The sequence below is a fragment of the Onychostoma macrolepis genome, chromosome 09, assembly GCF_012432095.1.
Source record: "Onychostoma macrolepis isolate SWU-2019 chromosome 09, ASM1243209v1, whole genome shotgun sequence".
In the NCBI taxonomy this organism is placed as follows: domain Eukaryota; kingdom Metazoa; phylum Chordata; class Actinopteri; order Cypriniformes; family Cyprinidae; genus Onychostoma; species Onychostoma macrolepis.
Window position 1 is genome coordinate 34,326,429 of NC_081163.1, and position 20,018 is coordinate 34,346,446.

Below are 20,018 nucleotides of genomic sequence, written 5' to 3' on the forward strand. Positions count from 1 at the left end.
ATTGTACAGCAAAGATTTTTCGTAATACTCCCTACACAAACATGTTCGACTTCATTGTCTTGCCACAATCCCATGTTGACATATTTTGCCTACATGATTGTTTCTCAATCCCACTGTTGATCCGCAACATGACGGGTGATGGATAAAATGACTCCTATTTTGGATAAAAGAAAGTATACAAAGTCAGTTTTATTTCTGGTCCGTTTTAGCAAAATGACAGTAAAATCCTCCTGATATTCCAATTTGTTTTGGCTTTTTAGTGTCATACACTTTTAAAAATAAAAGTTCTCTATTGGCATCAATGGTTCCATGAAGATCATTGTAATCTGTAACCTATTACATTTCCAAAGTAACCTTCCCAACACTGTTTAACATCCATCAACTATTTTCGTTGCACAAAAGGTTCTTTATAATGGCAAAAAGGTTCTGTAGATTATTAACATGCTCTTGACACTATAAGAAAAAAGTTATTTTAAGAACTGTTCACTGGAAGGTTCTTTGGGGAACCAGAAAACCCCTTTTTGAGACCTCTGTGTTTTTATTTTGCATTAACACTCATAAAAATAAAGGTTCCAAAAGCGGGTTTTCACAGTGATGTCAAAGAACTTTTTTTTTTGGTGTGAAGAACAATTTGATCATTTGAAGAAACTATAAAAAACCTGGTATGTACAGATTCTATGGATGTTAAAGGTTCTTCATGGAGCCATATGCTAATTAACAACCTTTTCACAGCTTTTTTCCATCTTTGCACCTTAAAGGTCAGTCGCTATTGTCTCTATTTCCTTAGATTTGAGATCACAGTTCAGATCTATTCACATATTCTCATCCTTGGCCTGTGGTCTTTCAGTTTTCATGCTGTTTGGAGGATTCTGACAAAGGCCAAACTGTAAAAAAAAAAAAAAGTTGAGAAAACTTTAGGTTTAAGGCAACCAGCTTCAGCAGATTTTTGAGTTTTCTCAACTTTTTGTTGTATAAACTTAAAACAACGAGCTGAGAAAACTCAAAAATCTGCTGAAGCTGGTTGCCTTAAACCTAAAGTTTTCTCAACTTTAGATTTTTTTACAGCATTATAAGCAGCAGCAGCAGATTTTTGAGTTTTCTCAACTTGTTGATTTAAGTTTATACAACAAAAAGTTGAGAAAACTCAAAAATCTGCTGAAGCTGGTTGCCTTAAACTTTTAAGTTTTCTCAACTTTTTTTTCTTACAGCGGTGCACGTGATGAACTGCATTAGATAAAAGATGTCTTCAATGGCAGCAGGTGAAGGGCTGCAAACCTCTTACAGCCCACATCAAGGCCTAATAGGATATTGACTCACATTAAAGCGCTGAAGAGCATGTTGGAAAATGCCACGGCATTCTTTATCCCTTCATCTGAATGATGGTGTTATTTGATATGTGCAGGTGTTTGTTACATTTATAAAGATTAAAACTTTAATGATACATGCTGGTCTTGTGGAAAGCATCAGTTAGCGTAAACAGAATTATTGTGCTGGATTCACACACTCAAAAGTCCAAGTGCGTTGCTTATACTTTTCACTATTTACACATAATTGACTCATAGATGGATATGATTACAGGGCTGTCACTGTCCGTGTGTGTTTCGGTCTCTGAAAGGTTTGTCCCTAGAGTGCTGCTGTGGTAAATTGGAGAGTAAGGTCTGATCTCACATGGGGAATGCTGTTCTGTGTGAGCTGATGAGCGGTTGCTGGGCTGATTAAAGGCTCCCGCCGCTCTGATGTCTCTCACGTGTCAGCTAGACAACAACCATCAGTCTGGACACAGACATAAACACGCTGACCTTATTTCAGCTATTGTGTCATGCATTCAGCAAGCCATTTAAGACAAGTGTGAAAAAACAGCAGTGTATGTGGGTGGGGGAGCTTTGTGTGAGACTGAGACTAACTTGAATAACATTTCTATTGAATTTAAAACCAATTCTGTTTTGAATGTTTGTTTTTAATGCATTTTCTGGTAAAAACGGTGAGGCATTACTGATCCAAAGAAATGCTTCAGTGGAAATTTCTTTTAATAGAATAAACTATTCACACTTATTTTTATATGATTTATTGATTTAAAAGTGCAGTCATTAAAAGATTCTATGAGATCTTTGATTAAAGAAATATATAATGAATTACAATTATGACAGTTGTGTGCAATATTTGGGGCTGTTTAAGTAAATCACAAAACAACAAAATGGTATTTATTGTAACATCATGTAGGCTAACTATAATATTTTATTATGACATTACATTGATATTCAAAAGTTTGGTCTCAGTACGATTTTGAATCTTGTGTGGAAACAGGATACCTCAAAAATCATTTTAATATTTTCACTATTATAATTGTTGAAACAGTTGTGCTTATATTTTGTGGAAACGTCATAATTTTCTCAAGATTCTTTGATGAACAGAAAGTTCAAAAGAACAGCATTTATTTGAAATAGACTTTTTGGTCACATTATAAATGTCTTTACTGCCACTTTTAAACAATTTAATGTATCCTTGCTGAAAAAACAACAACTGATTTCTTTAAAATAAATTACTGGCCTTAAACTTTGAAATGGTAGCCTATGTTAAATATTCAGTTTTCACTGGCCTCACATTAGGGAATTTTATTATTATTTTTTTTTCATGTAACCAACCCAACTTCAACTTCATGTATATGGTATTATATATATATATATATATATATATATATATATATATATATATATTTAAAATAATTATTTATATATTTATCAAGATGCACAATCCTTCAGCGGTTCTTTAGGGTTTTTGAGGTGTAATATAGCACCCCAGGTGAAAAACAAGTACACTTCCATAATGTACTTAAAGTGCTCTATTTTCGTGCACTAATTTTGTACTTAATACACTAAAAATTATTCTTTATTACTTCTTAAGATAAACTTAAGATCATCTAAGTGTACTTAACTGTGCTATTTTGAGACACCATGAATATGAACTAAAATGCGCTTTTAACATACTATCTTTGCATTTAAAAAAATGTATTTAGATACCACTTGTAGTACAAAGATGGGTTCAAGTGTGCTACAAGTGGTGACTAAATACATTTTTTAAATACAGAGATAGTATGTTAAAAGTGCATTTTAGTTCATATTCATGGTGTCTCAAAATAGCACAGTTAAGTACACTTAGATGATCTTAAGTTTATCTGAAGTAATAAAGAATAATTTTTAGTGAAAATTAGTGCACGAAAATAGAGCACTTTAAGTACATTATGGAAGTGTACTTGTTTTTCACCTGGGACCATTACCATAATAAAGAACCTGTTAAACCCAGTATGGTTCTTTAACTCTCTTAGTCTTTTAGTTTAGCTGGGGAAAGAATTAAAAACGATATTAAAATACAGTGTATTTCCTGAAGATAACAGCCTCTGGAAATATTCCAGGGCCCCTCCACATGACCTCAGAAAAGCTTAAAAGTGATTCAAAACTGTTTTTGCTTGCGTACTAAATTCCCATTCACCTTTTAAAGATATGTGCTATATAGCACTTAAAGTGGTTCATATGATTACGGGCCAATGAACCACTTTTAGTGCTATTTAGTGTAGTGTTTGGAATTCCGTGAGCTGATTCGTTCGATTCACAAAAATGATTCACCTTGTCTGCTTGGACAAAACGTCTCTTCTGTGTCCACGTACTCTCAGGCCTCATTCAGAATTATGCAACATGTCATTACACATATTTATCATCACGGTGATTATATCAGCCAATCGTTTCCCCCATGCTCCTCATATTCTGCCCAAAACATCTCAGGCTTTGATAGAGCATCACAGAGCTGCCGGTGGTTATCTGCTACTGTAACTCTTTGGCTGTTCACCATGTGCTGAGGGCCCTTGAGATGTGAAGAGCCGTGGGATCAGGGAAACATTGAGCCTGATAAAGTGTTTCCTGTGTGTAGGAGCGCATTATCTGCCCTGCTGGCTCTGACACAGAGAGCTGGAGGAGTTATCAGATGGTTATCAGTCTGTGTCTCAGCCTCTAGATCAGGCAGGCTGGCAGAGTTTGGGCACTGGGGCGGCAGATAGCATCTGTGGCATAGCTGCAGTCCATGCTGTGAATACGTGGAGGCTTTGATTTGTCCTGACGTAGGATGGGGTCTTTTGATCTTTGACTTGTGTCTCAATAAGTACGAGTCGACATTTCAGTTTCAGGGAATCATGTTTATAGTAAATCTCTTGAAGTTAATACCACTGCATTTCAGTCTTAATGTGTGTAACAAAAGGAATAGTTGCCCAAAAATGGGTAATACCCCAAAATGAAAATCCTATTTCCCCCTGTAGCTCTCAGATCTCATTCACGCTTGTGCATATTCAAAATTGGCATATTGAGTTTGGTTAAAAGACACATGAGAACCAATATTGTACATCAGCTTTTTAAAACAGTATAATTCTAGAATTTCCATTCCTTGTCAACGCAAACAAAGGTTCCCGACTAAACACATAAATGAAGAAGAAAGCAATGGATGAACTGACCACTTAAAATGTGTACAAGTTACTCATGGAGCCACATTGAGATCCCAATATCTGAACCATATAGGCCTTTAAAAATGAAGATACCAAAATAAATGTTTATTAAAAAACTAAAATTTAAATGATACCAAGACATCTTAAATACTTCTGGAGTTACAGGCATGCAAACATTAGAAATAAAACTTCAAAAGTTAGATACAATTGTGTATTGCTCAGTAAATATTCTTCCATGACTTTTAATATTTTGGCTCATCAATTTATGTTAAAATAATAAATAAATACATTTTAGCTGGGGAAGTGTTTGAACTAGAACACATTCAAAGTAAAATGGCAAAGCCTGCTCTTATGTTAAAACTGTGCTGAATAGGTTCTTCAGGTCAGTGTAGTTTCTGGGTTGTTTAAAGCACCTGTATATAGAAGGTTTACAAAAGAACCAGAGACATTCTTTGTGGAACTTATAAAGGTTCTGTAAAACCCCATTTGAAACTTTTTAAAGAGTGATTCTTAGTTACCCACCTTTATCTCTCTCATGCTTTGGGCCATAGTGCTGATAGTTTTTGATTGTTCGTGGCTCTTTGGATCAGATGACACTTTAAGCTCAGAATACAAAAGAACTGATCACACAATGAAGCCACTGACAGAGATGTTGCATATCTGATACATCCCCCTCCGTCTGTACACTGGATACTACATGGGAATACATCTGATAGAGGACACAACTTGTGCCAAAACATAAATGTTATTTTAGTCTTTTAAAAAAAAGACAAAGAGTTATACTTGAAGTGTCCAAACTTTTGTAAAGTTTAATGTCCACTGCAGCTTCCATTTGTCAGACAAACTCTCTGTTTCAAAGGTTGATTGAGCTATCAAATGTAGAAAAAGCCGACATTACATTAAAAAAGCACAAAAAATGTTTTAATTCTATGTAGTGTTTTATATATATATAACCTTTTCATCTATCTGTCTTAAAAACACCACATAATTTTTGTAAGGTTATAGTGTGAGGCTTCAAAGAAAGACAATCAATAGAAATGTAATGCAAATGTTTCTCTCAAGTCATTAGATCCGCTGTGTCTCATATACCTACCTAATAAGAGTATGAGATCATGATGCAGTCATGGGGTCAGGCTCGGGTATTTGCCTGTCTTCTGAGGTCAGGTGGTCAGTTGGAGGGTTAATGAGTAGGTGAGATGTACTGGTTGAGGCAGAGAGCCTGTCCCTCAGTAATGACTGGGGTTGCTTCCCTTCCTGATTACAGGCTTACTGCGAGTGTCAAAGTAGCCGCCCAACTATTAGCGGCCCCTTTACAATGCATTAGAGTGAAATATCACAGCCAGCTGACCTCACACAGCCCTCGGGCTGAACGATAAATGCACTGTTTGCTTTTAATAGTTTTTGTCACTATTTAAATAAAATAAATGATAGAAATGTTAGGAGTGTTCTTGAAGTTTGGATGTTGTTGTTTTTTTTTCAGGCAGCTATTTTATTTTATTTTATTTTATTTTATTTTATTTTATTTTATTTTATTTTATTTTATTTTATTTTATTTTATTTTATTTTATTTTATTTTATTTTATTTTATTTTATTTTATTTTATTTTTTTTATTTTTTATTTTTTTTATTTTTTATTTTATTTTTTTTTTTTTTTTTTCTGTCCAACTTGTAAAATAAGAATACAATAGTGTTTGTATTTAGGTGTTCCACTCCAGAGGACAGAAGATGTTCACATGCAAACAGTAGCTGTCATTTCTCACATGCACTGATCGGTTATTCACCTGCCCAAACACGCCGAGATTCTTCCTCACACTGATAATGAAACAAAAACAGAAATGCAAGAGCTGCTACTTCCATGAGTTTCTGCTGCTTTTAAAATTTTTATAATCGCTTATGTTTTTAGTTTCCTGTCAGGAATTATTTAGGGGTTAACTGCTGTAACTTAACTCTATTTGACGTATGTTTACATGGCAGGGTGCTGTATTACACACAGATTATCTTTGGCATCGCTGCACAAAACCTGTGAGGAGTTTTGCAGCCAGCATCAACAAAGAGAACAGATTAATGTTGACCCTGAAAGATCATTTTCTCTTGTGTAGTGCTTTCTGTTTTATTCTCCTTTGAACATTTTCTATCAAGTCAATCTCTAACACAACAACATGGATGACTGGTTTACTGTTTGAGTGCAATATCTTGCATTAGTTTTACTGTAATGTATTTTTTTTCTTCATATTTTTGTGTAATTGTTTATTATTTTAACCAGACTTTTCTCTTGTTTCCTTTAAGTGCAACCTATGTCTTTTTCACACCTTCAGAATCCATGACAGATATCCAGATAAGCTTGAGCAGCTTTGAGGAAGAAAATTGAAGACAAAATATGGCACAGGTGAAAAGGACAGAGAGTGTCCTTAGTGCTTTGATGTAAAAATGTCATAAAATGTAGAGCAAACCGAGGCACACACTGAATTTTCAACTGAACACAAAAGAAGATATTTTGAAGAATGTGTGTAACCAAACTGTTGCTGGTCCCCATTGACCTCCATTGGATTTTTGCATAGTGAACATTATTTTAGTAATTAAGACTTTGATTCATCAGCTGATGAGTATATTTTAAAAACAAAAAGAATTTAACACATTAAATAAACGTCCCACATTAGTTTTTTTTTTTTTCTTGACAAGAGAATTAATACCAAATAAATGAAAAAATATAGTGTTTCAATGCAGTTACTGCGATATTCTAACTTCATTTATTAAATTATAATTATAATAAATAATAATTATATGAAATTCTTCAGTGAAATTTACTGACATTTTTAAAATTGTAACAGTGTTACAATACAGTATATTTATTTTACTGTTTTTTTTTTTCTCTGACTTTCTAAATATCTGCTTTACGCTTCAGGCAAAATTACACAACTCCACATTCACTCACATATCGTGGTCTAGTATTGTGATATACAAACATTGAAGTCCCAGTGCTGTATATTAGACTGTATATCAGCGTTTTGGACCCCTAATTGGTCAATCACATCCGAGGACCGGAACCGAGCATTGTGCATTATGTGTTTATCAAATTAGAAGAGTGTTAACAGTGTTTCCTTGTGAACATTTGTTTATCCAGTGCTTGTTTCCCCTCCAGCCAGCCAGCCACATGGGGTGTTGTTGAAGACATGGGTTGAGATGCAGGTGAGGAAACGATTGACTGAAGGGAGATTTCCTTGACAAGGGGTCCTCAGGGTATGCTGCTCATCACACCGATCGAAACGAGCGATGCCGTTTAGAACAAGAGCAACCTGACACACACATGTACAGCACTGGGGAATTCCTCACGACACCTTTAAGACATGCTTTCTCTCTCTCTCTCTCCTGTGTGTTTCACTCGCCCCACCTTTCCCTCTCTTTAACGTCGACCCCTCCTTTCTACAGCTGACTTATTCTCATTTAAATGTCTGCGGGGTAAAACACCTCTCCCTGCTCGTAACTCACAGCTGAAGTTTACACTCCCCTTCATAGCACACTGACATGTACAGCAAAGCAGAGAGACCTCAGCCGGACACTGTTCAAGGACGAAGTTCTTGTTTTGATGGACTCTCTTGAGCAAAAGAAGTTTGGATTTGGATAACGCAAAATGCATTGGCAGTGTATTCTACATCATTTGATCATGCATTCATTGTAATGCTTATTAAAATACAACCTAAAAAAAGGACCTCAGAGGACAGCGGCATCTCCAGGAGTGAGTAAGATGCCAGTTTAATTAGGAGTGACTCCTCAGCTGTTTCCTGGACGTCTTCTCATCCTCACAGTTTGGATGTAAGGATGGTCTCTGGGCTTTGAGAATCGCTTTGTGTGTGAATGGAGCTGAGAGAGCGGAGACCCTGATGTCGGAGCTGCTGCTGCTGGCCTGTGTGCTCCTCTCCTGGATCATCACCTGCCAGTCTGGACCATGGAGACCTTGCACAGGTCAGACCTACTTGCTGATTTAACATGTATACAACTATAAACAAACACATTTAGAAGCATTTCATGCAAGAATAATCAGGATTTGAATTATTAGATTTGATTTGGAAAACGTCTAGTCTTAGTCGCAACTTGTCCCTGTTGTTAAAGACACTATTTGAGTCATGTTATCCTTTGTAATTATTGCAGATTTTCTACTGAATTGCCATTGGATTATGGGCTTTAAGTTCAGTAAACCATTTCGGAAAACTAAATAAAGGCAGATGGTCATGGGAGGGAAAAAAAAAACAGCTCTTGTAATTCAGACACAAATGCCAATCAGTTCTAACTGTCACGGTGTACTCTACTGTCAGTCTACTGGTTATTTACTCGGTCAGGATAAGCCACTCTGAATATCTAGCTTCCCAGTGGGATGCAGGTGTAAAAGAAGACACAGATTAGATGTGGTTGCCAGGTGCTGATGTAAAACACTCTGGTGTTGCACAGTTGTTTCATTTGAAAGACGTCATGCACCGTAGAATGACAATTAGGGGCCATTTCTAAACTATGTATATCTGTTCACTGTTTGTAGCAACTGTTGCTTGACTGAGCTAACAAATATATGTGCTAAGAACATTTGCTTGCATGCCCATTAAGTTATGAAAATGTTATTTCTGAACATTCTCTGAAATGATAAAAAAAAAAAATCTTGTTAATGCATTAATGTTACATTATCCATTACATTATGGAAATGTTACTTTTGAATGTTCTCTGAACAGTAGTTTTGTTTAAAAAAATGTTAGATAAATGTTGAACTAAAACATTGATCAGAACATTCCCTGATAGCTGGACGAATGTCTTTAGCAAACCTCACTTCTTGGACACTGTGTGGAAACAGGACATTTTACGCAATTCATCACGGTATCATTGCTTTTATTATAACTTTTTAAAAACACGATATGGTCCCAGGACAGAAGCAAGCACAAAATGGCCAGAACACCTGATATATTTTATATTATATTGGAGAGAATCCAAAATGCTGTGATAGAACACTAAACCAGACGTTTATGGCATTTCTGCCTCTCTCATTTGTCATCTCATCATAACATTAAAACCATAAAGGTGCTTATAATGTAACAGGAATAGATTTAGTGTTCCTTCTGGGTATAATCCACAAACAAGCAGATGCAGAGCTATATTAACAAGATAAGCAGAAACTGTTATGGTCACATTATCCACACACAATAAAATAAAGAATAAAACATTCGTTTTCACGCTTCGTTGAGTTTGTTAGTAATCAAAAATGCTGTTCCTGTTTATTCTTAAATTTCTTCAAGTTGAGCGTATTGCAGAATTTAAATGAATATTCAACCAGTATGAGTTACAGTATAAGAGTCAGCAGCTCGAGATGTCTTATTCAGCATACAGACCCATCTGAAGTGTACCAGCATACTAAAATCACTGAGCTGTACGCTATACGTAACTCTGAGATATTTTGATAAGGACTGTTTGCTTTCCAAAATGCCTTTTGCTTTGCTGTCTTTGAAATATGATCCATAAAGTGTTCTTCACTCTAACCATTTCCCTCTTTGATTTACTGAAGTGAATCAAAACTAAACAAGAGCGCTTGCCCTTTGAATCTTTTGTTTATTTGCCTTAAATAATTATGCTGAATCTTGTAAATCAATTAAACAGTGTTCATAGTGTTCAAAGGTTTGGTATTTATAATATTTTTGAAAGAAGTACATTTACGGCTACATTTATTTTATTAAAATACAGTAAAACAAATATTGTGGAATATTACTATAATTTAACAAATATTATTATATATCATCGCTATATCATTAATAATAATATTAGTACTATTTGAATATATTTTAAATGTAGAAAGCTGAATTTTCAGCAGATTTACTCCAGTCTTCAGTGTCACACGATCCTTCAGAAATCATTTGCATCTCACGAAACATTTCTTATTGTCAATGTTGAAAACATTTGTGTCACTTAATATTTTTGTGGAAATCACGCTACATTTCTTGTCAGGATTCTTTGATGAGAAATTTCAAAAGAAAAGCGTTTATAGAGTTCAGATGAAAAAGCTTCTAAAGTGTCGTTTGAAATTTTCTTCTAAAGTGAGCATTTTTCTCAAGCTCCTATGTTAACGTTAAGTAATTTCACTTTAATCGCAATGAATAAGTTATTTTCATTGGCATTAAAGTGAAATAACAATGTAATACGGTGCTGCTTGAAAGTTTGTGAACCCCTTGCAGAATCTGTGAAAATGTGAGTAGAGTAACATGATGAAGATGTCCAAATTTTTCTTATTTTGTAGAAATATAATTTTTTTCCATTTAGTACTGCCCTTCAGAAGCAACAGAAGATACTTGCATGTTTCCTGGAAGACAAATTAAGTACAATTTACCTCTTAATTTCATTCTCTTAATGCAATGCAATGCAGTGCTCACAAACTTTTAGAATGTGGTTATTTTAGTAATTTCAGCTTTTTTTTTTTTTGTCTTGTGGACTAAATGTAAACATCTTTTATGTAAAATATCTTACTCAGGACAGTGCTAAATAAAAAATAACATGCATTTTGTATGATCTCTCTTATTTTGTTAAAATTACTCTGCAAGGGGTTCCCAAACTTTCAAGCAGCACACACACACACACACACACACACATATATATATATATATATATATATATATATATATATATATATATATATATATTACTCTACAGTCTCTTTCGTCTCACACTTTAGGTAATTTCAGTTTAAATCAATATTTCATGTGTATTTATTTATTTAGTTGGTATTTTATTGCCGCTGAATGTACATAATCCCATAAAGCAAACAGTATAACACATACAAAATGTATGATAAATGAATGTGAGTTTCTTTTACAGATTTGTTACCATTGGACCTCCTGTCCCGGGTGCTTCCTGTGTCCGGCAGGGCTCAGGACGGGATACGCATGGTCCAGTCCAGAGGTGCTCGTGGATTTCAGTTTTCTGGATCTCCACAGCTGTTCAGCTTCCCTGCCTCTCGGCTCTTCATTAATTGTAACTTCTTTCCCGCCGAATTCTCCATCGTTGTCACTCTGAAAATCCCACAAATAGCTCCTGAGGTGAGAACAAAAAAGATAAAGATATTGTTGAGTTTACGTTTGAAAACATCAAAGAACCTTTTCCTCAGAACATGCTCTAGATTTCTGAATAGCGATCTGATAGTGATCAGTCTTCACTCTTTGATGTGCAGAAGAGTGAATACATCTTCACACTGTTGGAGGGAGATTCAGATGAGCCGCTCCTCGGCCTGCGTCTGTCCCAAAACAAGTTCCACTTTCTACAGAAGGGTCACAGTAGCAGGAAACGCATCACTTTTAAGGCAGTAGGGCTGGATGATAACCGCTGGCACACTGTGGTCTTGGCAGTGACGGGACGCTACACAATTCTCACTGTGGACTGTGGCACACCTCTAGAGCTGTAAGACTCTCTTTGGGAATACTGTAGATGTCAGGTTGTAATGATATATGGGCGATCATTTTTACATTTATGTATTGAACTATATCATTTTTTTTGCATAAACTTATAAAATGTTCTGTTTTGTCTCAAACAGAGTGCTTGAAAGGCCTTTCCCCGATGATCTTGATACAACTGGTTCCACATTCTTCATTGCTAGCAGAAGAAGATGGAACGGTCTATTTTCTGTACAAATCTCCTTTCAAAGCTTTTATAATTTTATTAAGATTCACAATGCACTTGAAATCTAAATGTATCAATTCGTTCCAATGTGTTTTTTTTGTTGTTGTTGTTGCAGGGTCTCTTCGGCAGCTAGTGTTGTTACCTGGTTCAGATGCTACCTCACAAATTTGTCCCTCATCTGAGCCCCGGCTGTCTGCTCTCTCAGTTCCTCAGGCCCTCTTACACCTGCCAATCAAACCATCATCCACTGACCTTCCCCTCCACCCTTATGGTGAGACTACTAAAACATTAACATTGGAATCACAGGCTGCATGTCAATATGCACAGTTATCACTAAAAGTACTCCACATATGTGACCCTGGACCACAAAACCAGTCTTAAGTGTAAATTTTTGGAAATTGAGATGTATACATCATCTGAAAGCTGAATAAATAATCTTTCCATTGATGTATGGTTTGTTAGGATCGGACAATATTTGGCTGAGATACAACTATTTGAAAATCTGGAATCTGAGGGTGCAAAAAAATCTAAATACTGAGAAAATCTCCTTTAAAGTTGTCCAAATGAAGTTCTTAGCAATGCATATTACTAATCAAAAACGACGTTTTGATATATTTACAGTAGTAAATTTACAAAATATCTTCATGGAACATGATCTTTACTTAATATCCTAATGATTTTTGGCATAAAAAAAATCAATAATTTTGACCCATTCAATGTATTTTTGGCTATTGCTACAAATATACCCCAGCGACTTAAGACTGGTTTTGTGGTCCAGGGTCACATATGTGGAGTATGTAGACACACTATCACGTTTGCATTTGCATGCAGGTGTTAGCAAGTTTTTATTCAGTAAATTGTTTTTTTGTTTTTTTAATCCGTAAAACCAGTAAGAATCTAAATGTAAGCTTCTCTTCAAAAGGTGCAGGTGTTATAGATTGGTTTCTGTGTAGGTAATGTCCACTGAGGATATCTTTAAGTCTGCAGGAGTCCGTCCTATAGGAATGCTGTGTGTTTTAGCTGTAAACACAGGTCTGTGATTGTATGGGGATGTGAGTAACTCTATCTCACAGGCCTGTTACTGATCTGCTGACATTGACTGACAGTCTTGTGCTTTGAGTTTCTCTGTGGCTCAGAAGAAGTGCTGGTGTTTGAAAGCAGGGTGCAGTAGTGCAGGGCTCGCTGTTATGCTTTATACTGTGGGCCTGTTGAGAGACATGACACAGGGCAGTGAGAGGCCATGTTTGCTTTATTTCCCCTTATATAATGTAGGCAGACTTAGGCTGAAATATGCAGTAGGTCCGGTATCATTGCAGATTTGTTTGATATTTTCAAATGCGATTACATTCATACAGGCTTACATGAGACACATTTCTCAATACTTGAGCAATTTTTAAAAAGAACTCTTCACACAGATCTCATTTTGGCAGAGCAGTTCATTCAAAACACTTCATACATGTCTCAAATCACTAGCAAATATTGTCACCCAACAAACAAACATTTTCATTCATAAAAACACAACAGGTAGCACTACACAATGTTTTCTTCTGTAAAACAAGAATGACTCTCTACTGTTAGAATTGACTGCTTTAAATGTTCACATTACTGTATGAAATTATTCACAAGTTGATGATAAGTTGATGTAATTGAAAAAACCAACACCTGAGTAGGTGTTCAGATACATCTAATTGTTCTGGTAGTATTTAATGGAAAATATATTGATAAATGTAGATATGTAGCTGTTTTGTTCATATTAGAATTTAACAGTTTTGAAAGGAGTATGAAAATGTGTGTATTGGCTTGTGGTGGTGGTTGTGTTTTTGTAAGAAAAACATTCATGTGATTTGTAGTCATTTAAATGTATTTTGTGGCAAAGCAGTGGAAAATAATCTGCTGTTGTGCCCACTATGTGATGGGTTAAAAAAAAAAGTGACCAAGGTTTTGAGAATGAATCCCAGAGATTGTAAAAACTGTAAGTTTTCATAAGTTTCTAAAAACTCTGAAGTTTGGCGACTGTGTACATAAAGACTATATGTGACCCCGGAACACAAAACCAGTCATAAGGGTCAATTTTTAGAAATTGAGATTTATACACCATCTGAAATCTGAATAAATAAGCTTTCCATTGATGTATGGTTTGTTAGGATCGGACAATATTTGGCTGAGATACAACTATTTGAAAATCTGGAATCTGAGGGTGCAAAAAAAAAAAAATATTGAGAAAATCGCCTTTAAAGTTGTCCAAATGAAGTTCTTAGCGATGCATATTATTAATAAAAAATTAAGTTTTGATATATTTACAGTAGGAAATTTACAAAATATCTTCATGGAACATGATCTTTACTTAATATACTAATGATTTTTGGCATAAAAGAAAAATCAATCATTTTGACCCATACAATGTATTGTTGGCTATTGCTACAAATGTCAATAGTTACTCAACACATTTCTAAATACTGTTGTGTTTACTATATATACTGAACTATAAAACATTAACGTTTTCCTTTCAGATTTTCTTCTCTTGGGTAAGGATAGTTATTCTAGAAACTACATTAAACTGCACTAAATAGTGAAACTAAGCATCCGACCGTTCATCTGTGGAAGCTGTTAATATGCTGTTCATCAACATTGATGACATAATTTCTGAAAACGAACAGCTCTGTTTATTTGACACAGAGGCAGAGGTTCGGGTGACTGCCGGTGTGATTCCTCCCTGTGGACGCTCCCAGGAGGGACAGCTGTGGTTTAACACACTGAAGAGAGGACTGTTTCTCTGCGATGGGATTACGTGGCTCAATATGCTGCAAGGTGATTTTGTAACCGTAATTTGCGACTGCAATTTGTATGAGTGCAGCTTCTATTTATAACTGACATGGAATCTAACTATCACATTGCATCTCTGCAGTGAAAGAGAAGCTGGACTACGTGGAGGATCACCAGGATTTATTTACCAACTCTGAGACATTTGACATCGAGGTTTTCCACATCACTTCTGTAGGACTTTTCATGGCGACCGCCAACCGTGATTCCAACCTCGGATCAGGAATTTACAAATGGACAGATGGGAGGTTTGAACGATATCAGAACATCAGCACCTATGATGCACAAGCATGGCAATACTTCACAGTGGGCAAAAAGGTGTGTGTGGACTGAATGTGATATTGCTTTCATACAATAAACAAACAGTCAACACTGAGTAGCTTACATTTTAGTAAACATATTGTTTACATAAGTCACAGCCTAGTAGTGGCATTCAGGATGAATTACAAGTTGGTTGGGTGAATGATTCAATGACTCACCCTCAGTTTGCTTGAACGAAGCAATTTGGTAAATGACTCTGTGATTCACTTTTAAAGACTTTTTGCCATTTTTCATCACCTACAGGCATATCTGTGTAACCTGCAGAAAGAACAGTATATCTGAAGCAATACAAGTAATACAAACAATAAAAACCGGACTGATACATCAGAACTCTTGGAATGCTACTAAGCCAATCAAATTTGAGGACCGAAACTAACTTGTGTAAATGAAAACCTGTGATACTGATGGAGCTGCCAAGCGGAACAGCTGCTATAGGCCACTATCAGACGATTGTGCGGCGTAAAGAATGTCTGTTTGCTCATCCCCAGCTGTTCTTTACACATTAGAGTGGTTTTTGATGTGGTTTTCCAGCGGGAGAGGGGGTGGAAACCTGGCTCTCAAGTTTTAATGTTGTAAATCACATGTGCATAATAACAGAAATTAATTTTGTCTGATGCTGTATCCAAAATTTACAGCAGACACCTCCTGCTTCCCTTCACCGTAACTCACTGCATAATTACAGCAGACTCTGTTAATACCTGCAGTGCAATTAGCCATATGTTTTTCTTCTTGGAAGTCTAAGATAAAATTATGATTCATGTTCAATTTAAAGTGAAATAGAGGGGGGGGGGAGCCTTTGTAATTGCATCAGTGACCAGTTATTAAAAGATAAATCAATGCACCATTAAACTAAAGTTCAGAGCTGTGCAATTCATTAAAATATTCCCATCAGCACAGCTTTGAAATCTGTCCGGGATAATTAAAAGCCTCTGAAGATGCAGAAAGCACCTAAAATTATGAAGTGCAAAACTCATTACAATTTAATTCTGTTTTTCATCACAGTACCCTCTCATTTACTGCTGACGTGATTTCTCACAACCATTTCCCTGTAACAGAAGTTCCTGGTTGTTGCTAACTGCAGAAGTAAGGATGCAGGGGACCATGAGCAGTCTGTGATTTATAAGTGGAGCTCAAGGAAGCTGAAATTTATTCGCTATCAGACTCTGAACACGCACAGCGCTCGTGACTGGGAGGCTTTCAACATTCAAGACGAAACTTTCCTCGCCGTGGCCAATCATAGGCAAGGTAATGTTTATCAGAACAGCTCACTGCACGTCAATCATCTCATGTGGCGTTGTTGTTGTCCTTTTAAATCGTACAACTCGACAGGCTTTATCTGCTGAACAATAAGAGGAGGAAGTTCATTTATATGATTTCTAAAAGAAGATTAAACTTGAATTCCATACAAATCTCAAACAAATCTATGGTCTTTGAGGCACACAGTCTGAACAAAAAGACCATCAAGGAAATCTTTTTAAGGCTAAAAGGTCTCCTTGTTTATGTGGTTCACTTTGATTCTGCACTTGATGTCTATTCGCTTACGAGAGCACACTGTGCTCATCCGTTCGTGTGAAGTTCTTACGTGCACCTCTGGCATTGATCAAAGCGGAAGCACGGGCATAAAAGACACCTTTCATAGCACTTCATAACCATACAGGCCCCATCTATACACCTGCATCCGCTGGAACCCATCCAAGCTGAACCATGTCAATCCATGCAGATTTCTGAAAAACTAAGCTTTATATCGTTTTTTTGTCCACAGGGGAGAGAAACCATAATATTGACAGTGTAATCTACAAGTGGAACCCAGCTACTCAGTTTTTTGAGGTCAATCAGACGATCCCCACCACTGGTGCTTATGATTGGGAGTTTTTCTCCATCGGTCCATATTACTTCCTTGCAGTCGCTAACACTTTCAATGGAAGATCTACAGTCATTGATTCTACTATCTATATCTGGCTGGGAGGGATGTTTCAGCCTTATCAGTTCATTACAGTGAGTGAAACGATCTTTTCTCAGCACAATCATCATCGCAATAGAAGCACCTTTGATCTGTTCCTTGATCTGTAATAATGCAGTATACATTATTTACATTATAAATGTCTTTACAGTCACTTGAGTAAGTACACCTGTCCGAGTAAAAGGTCATTTCTTCCAAAAAAAAATCTTCCAGACCTTTGGGGCGATAGACTGGGAGATGTTCCAGATTGAAAACAGAGTCTTCTTGGCTGTGGCGAACAGCCAGATGCTCACGGAGGAGGGCAAGATTCTGTACTCCATCAACTCCACCATCTATGAGCTCAGCGTGACATCTCAGACCTTCATCAAGTTTCAGGATATTGAAACGAACAGGTAAATTGTGAACCGGTCTTCGTTAGAAAAAAAGCTTTCATGTATTTATGCAACACTTTGTTGTCTGGGTCTTTCAGTGCTTTGGACTGGGAGTATTTTACTGTGGGAGATGACAAGTTCCTGGTGGTCGCCAACTCCTATGATGGAAGCTCATACTCTCTTAATAGTGTTATATACAGGTACGGCTCTCGTATTGCACCAGGGCTATTGTAGTCATCTAAAACCATAAAATATTGTATTACTTGAAATAAAATAAACATTAACTGAAATAGAATATTTTAAAAAATCAAACTTATTCAGCTAGTAACCAAGGAAACTTGATTATTTTCAATTTTTTACGTTTAACTTGAAGTATTAAAATAATATAGTACTAATATGCTGATTTATTATTAGAATTATCAATGTTGGCAACAGATATTTTTTTTGGAAACTGCGATACTTTTTTTCAGGATTCTTTGATGAATAAAAAGTTAAAAAGAACAGCATTTATTCAAAATATAAACCTTTTCCATCACTTCTTATCAGTTTAACACATCCTTGCTGAATAAAAGTTTTCATTTCTTTCAAAAAAAGAAAGAATAAAAATGTACTGACCCCAAACTTTTGAACGGTGGTGTATGTTGTTAGAAAATATTTCTATTTTAAATAAATGCTCTTCTTTTTAACTTTTTTATTCATCAAATAATCCTGAAAAAAAGTATCACAGGTTCCAGAAAAATATTAAGCAGCACAACAGTTTCCAGCACTGATAATAAATCAGCATATTAGAATGATTTCTGAAGATCATGTGACACTGAAGACTGGAGTAACGATGCTGAAAATTCAGCTTTGCATCACAGGAATAAATTCGATTTTAATGTATATTAAAATAGAATAATGTTATTTTACATCGTAATAATATTTCACAATATTACATTTTTTCTTGTATTTTTGATCAAATAAATGCAGCCTTGATGAGCATAAGAAACATTAAAAATCGTTCTGATCCCAAACTTTTGAACGGTAGTGTATATATATATATATATATATATATATATATATATATATATATATATATATATATATATATATACACACACACACACACAAATACAAAACTGAAATGTAGGTAAAAATTTTTTTAAATTTTCTTTCTAGTCCCGCACCTGACAAGCAGACTGCAGTTCTGTGTGATGCTGCTAGTAGCTCTGAAATGACACACTGTAACTTTAAGAGTAAATTGACAATCTCACAATGCAATGCATTCTTGCCAAATGTTTTAATAACATTATAAATGGGTGTTTTGCAGGTGGCAGGGTTATGAGGGGTTTATCCCTGTGCACAGACTGAGCACCAATGGCTGCAGAGATTGGGAATATTTTAACACAACCGATGGCTCCTACCTCATCTACTCCAGTGCCAGAGCTGCTCTCTCTAAAGTCCTTAAACTAAGGACCATCTAGTGGCACTGGACATATGGACAACAGCAACTCAAAGCATGAACACAAGTGAACCGCTAAATTAGATGTTCTTCAATGCAAATGTTATCCGAAACTTAAATCAATGTATCACATGATGACACTTTAACACATGCACTTAATGACATACCTTCAACATTCAAAACAGTCCACTGACCGCCTGAACAACAACAGCACACACATTTCAGAAGATTTATACCTGCACTTATTTGCACAGAGATCATCAATACGCTTTGTTGATTAAAATATCATTATTTCCGGTGGTTATGCATCATTACTCTGCACATGAAGACAGCTAACAATTTATGGATGACTGGAAAAATAGTTTTATCAGCCAGCAAAGACACTGTATTTAACTGTACTGTACTGTCTGTAAGCTAATGATTTACATTTTTTGTATTTTTTTTTTTTTTTATTAGAAGGCTTTTAAACCGAAGTGTTCAGGTATATGCAATAAATATAATTAAGACATTATTTATAATAGATAAATAATAATAAAAAATGACTATGAGGATTTCAATAATGCACAGACTATTTTCTTTTTATATTATAACTATGACTTATTTTAGAGCTTGATTGTGTTGTAAAACAATGTTTTTGATTCTATGTGTCATTTATCAGTGGGCTGTGCCGTATTTTATTGCAATACTGATTACATTAAACAATTTTCATTTTTATTTTAGTAAGTTTATTAACCTTTTGGGTTTGTCATGAAATGCAGGCAATATTCATCCTGTCTTGGGAACAAAGGCTTAAAGGAAATTGATTGTCAAAATAATTATTTTGTGCCAAAACACATGCAATGATGCATTTTTGGTGAAGATCACACTTTCACTCTACATGTGCTTATTGGATATTATAAAAAGTCACTCTTTAGAAGACGTTCAAATCTACAATATTCATAATGTTAAGGACATGGTCGCTCGTAAAAATTAATTATACAA

The 20,018-nt window shown here is 35.5% G+C and overlaps 1 protein-coding gene across 1 annotated transcript; it reads left to right on the top strand.

Annotated features, from left to right (window-relative positions):
• The first annotated feature begins 6,798 nt into the window (after nucleotides 1-6,798).
• On the top strand, nucleotides 6,799-19,670 carry tspearb (thrombospondin-type laminin G domain and EAR repeats b). The gene is made up of 13 exons (XM_058787475.1): nucleotides 6,799-6,872; nucleotides 7,626-8,446; nucleotides 11,327-11,547; nucleotides 11,679-11,905; nucleotides 12,039-12,127; nucleotides 12,237-12,395; nucleotides 14,801-14,932; nucleotides 15,030-15,262; nucleotides 16,321-16,510; nucleotides 17,028-17,260; nucleotides 17,439-17,617; nucleotides 17,695-17,796; nucleotides 18,906-19,670. The coding sequence occupies exons 2-13, from the start codon at nucleotides 8,365-8,367 to the stop codon at nucleotides 19,057-19,059; spliced, it is 2,001 nt and encodes a 666-aa protein (XP_058643458.1). The 5' UTR covers nucleotides 6,799-6,872; nucleotides 7,626-8,364; the 3' UTR covers nucleotides 19,060-19,670.
• Nucleotides 19,671-20,018: the final 348 nt, after the last annotated feature.

Excerpts from the sequence above, each read along its gene's own strand:
- tspearb (XM_058787475.1), top strand. The coding sequence starts at position 8,365 with ATGTCGGAGCTGCTGCTGCTGGCCTGTGTGCTCCTCTCCTGGATCATC. Across the intron at positions 14,933-15,029 it reads GTGGCTCAATATGCTGCAAG|TGAAAGAGAAGCTGGACTAC; the intron begins GTGATTTTGTAA and ends GCATCTCTGCAG. Across the intron at positions 16,511-17,027 it reads CGTGGCCAATCATAGGCAAG|GGGAGAGAAACCATAATATT; the intron begins GTAATGTTTATC and ends TTTTGTCCACAG.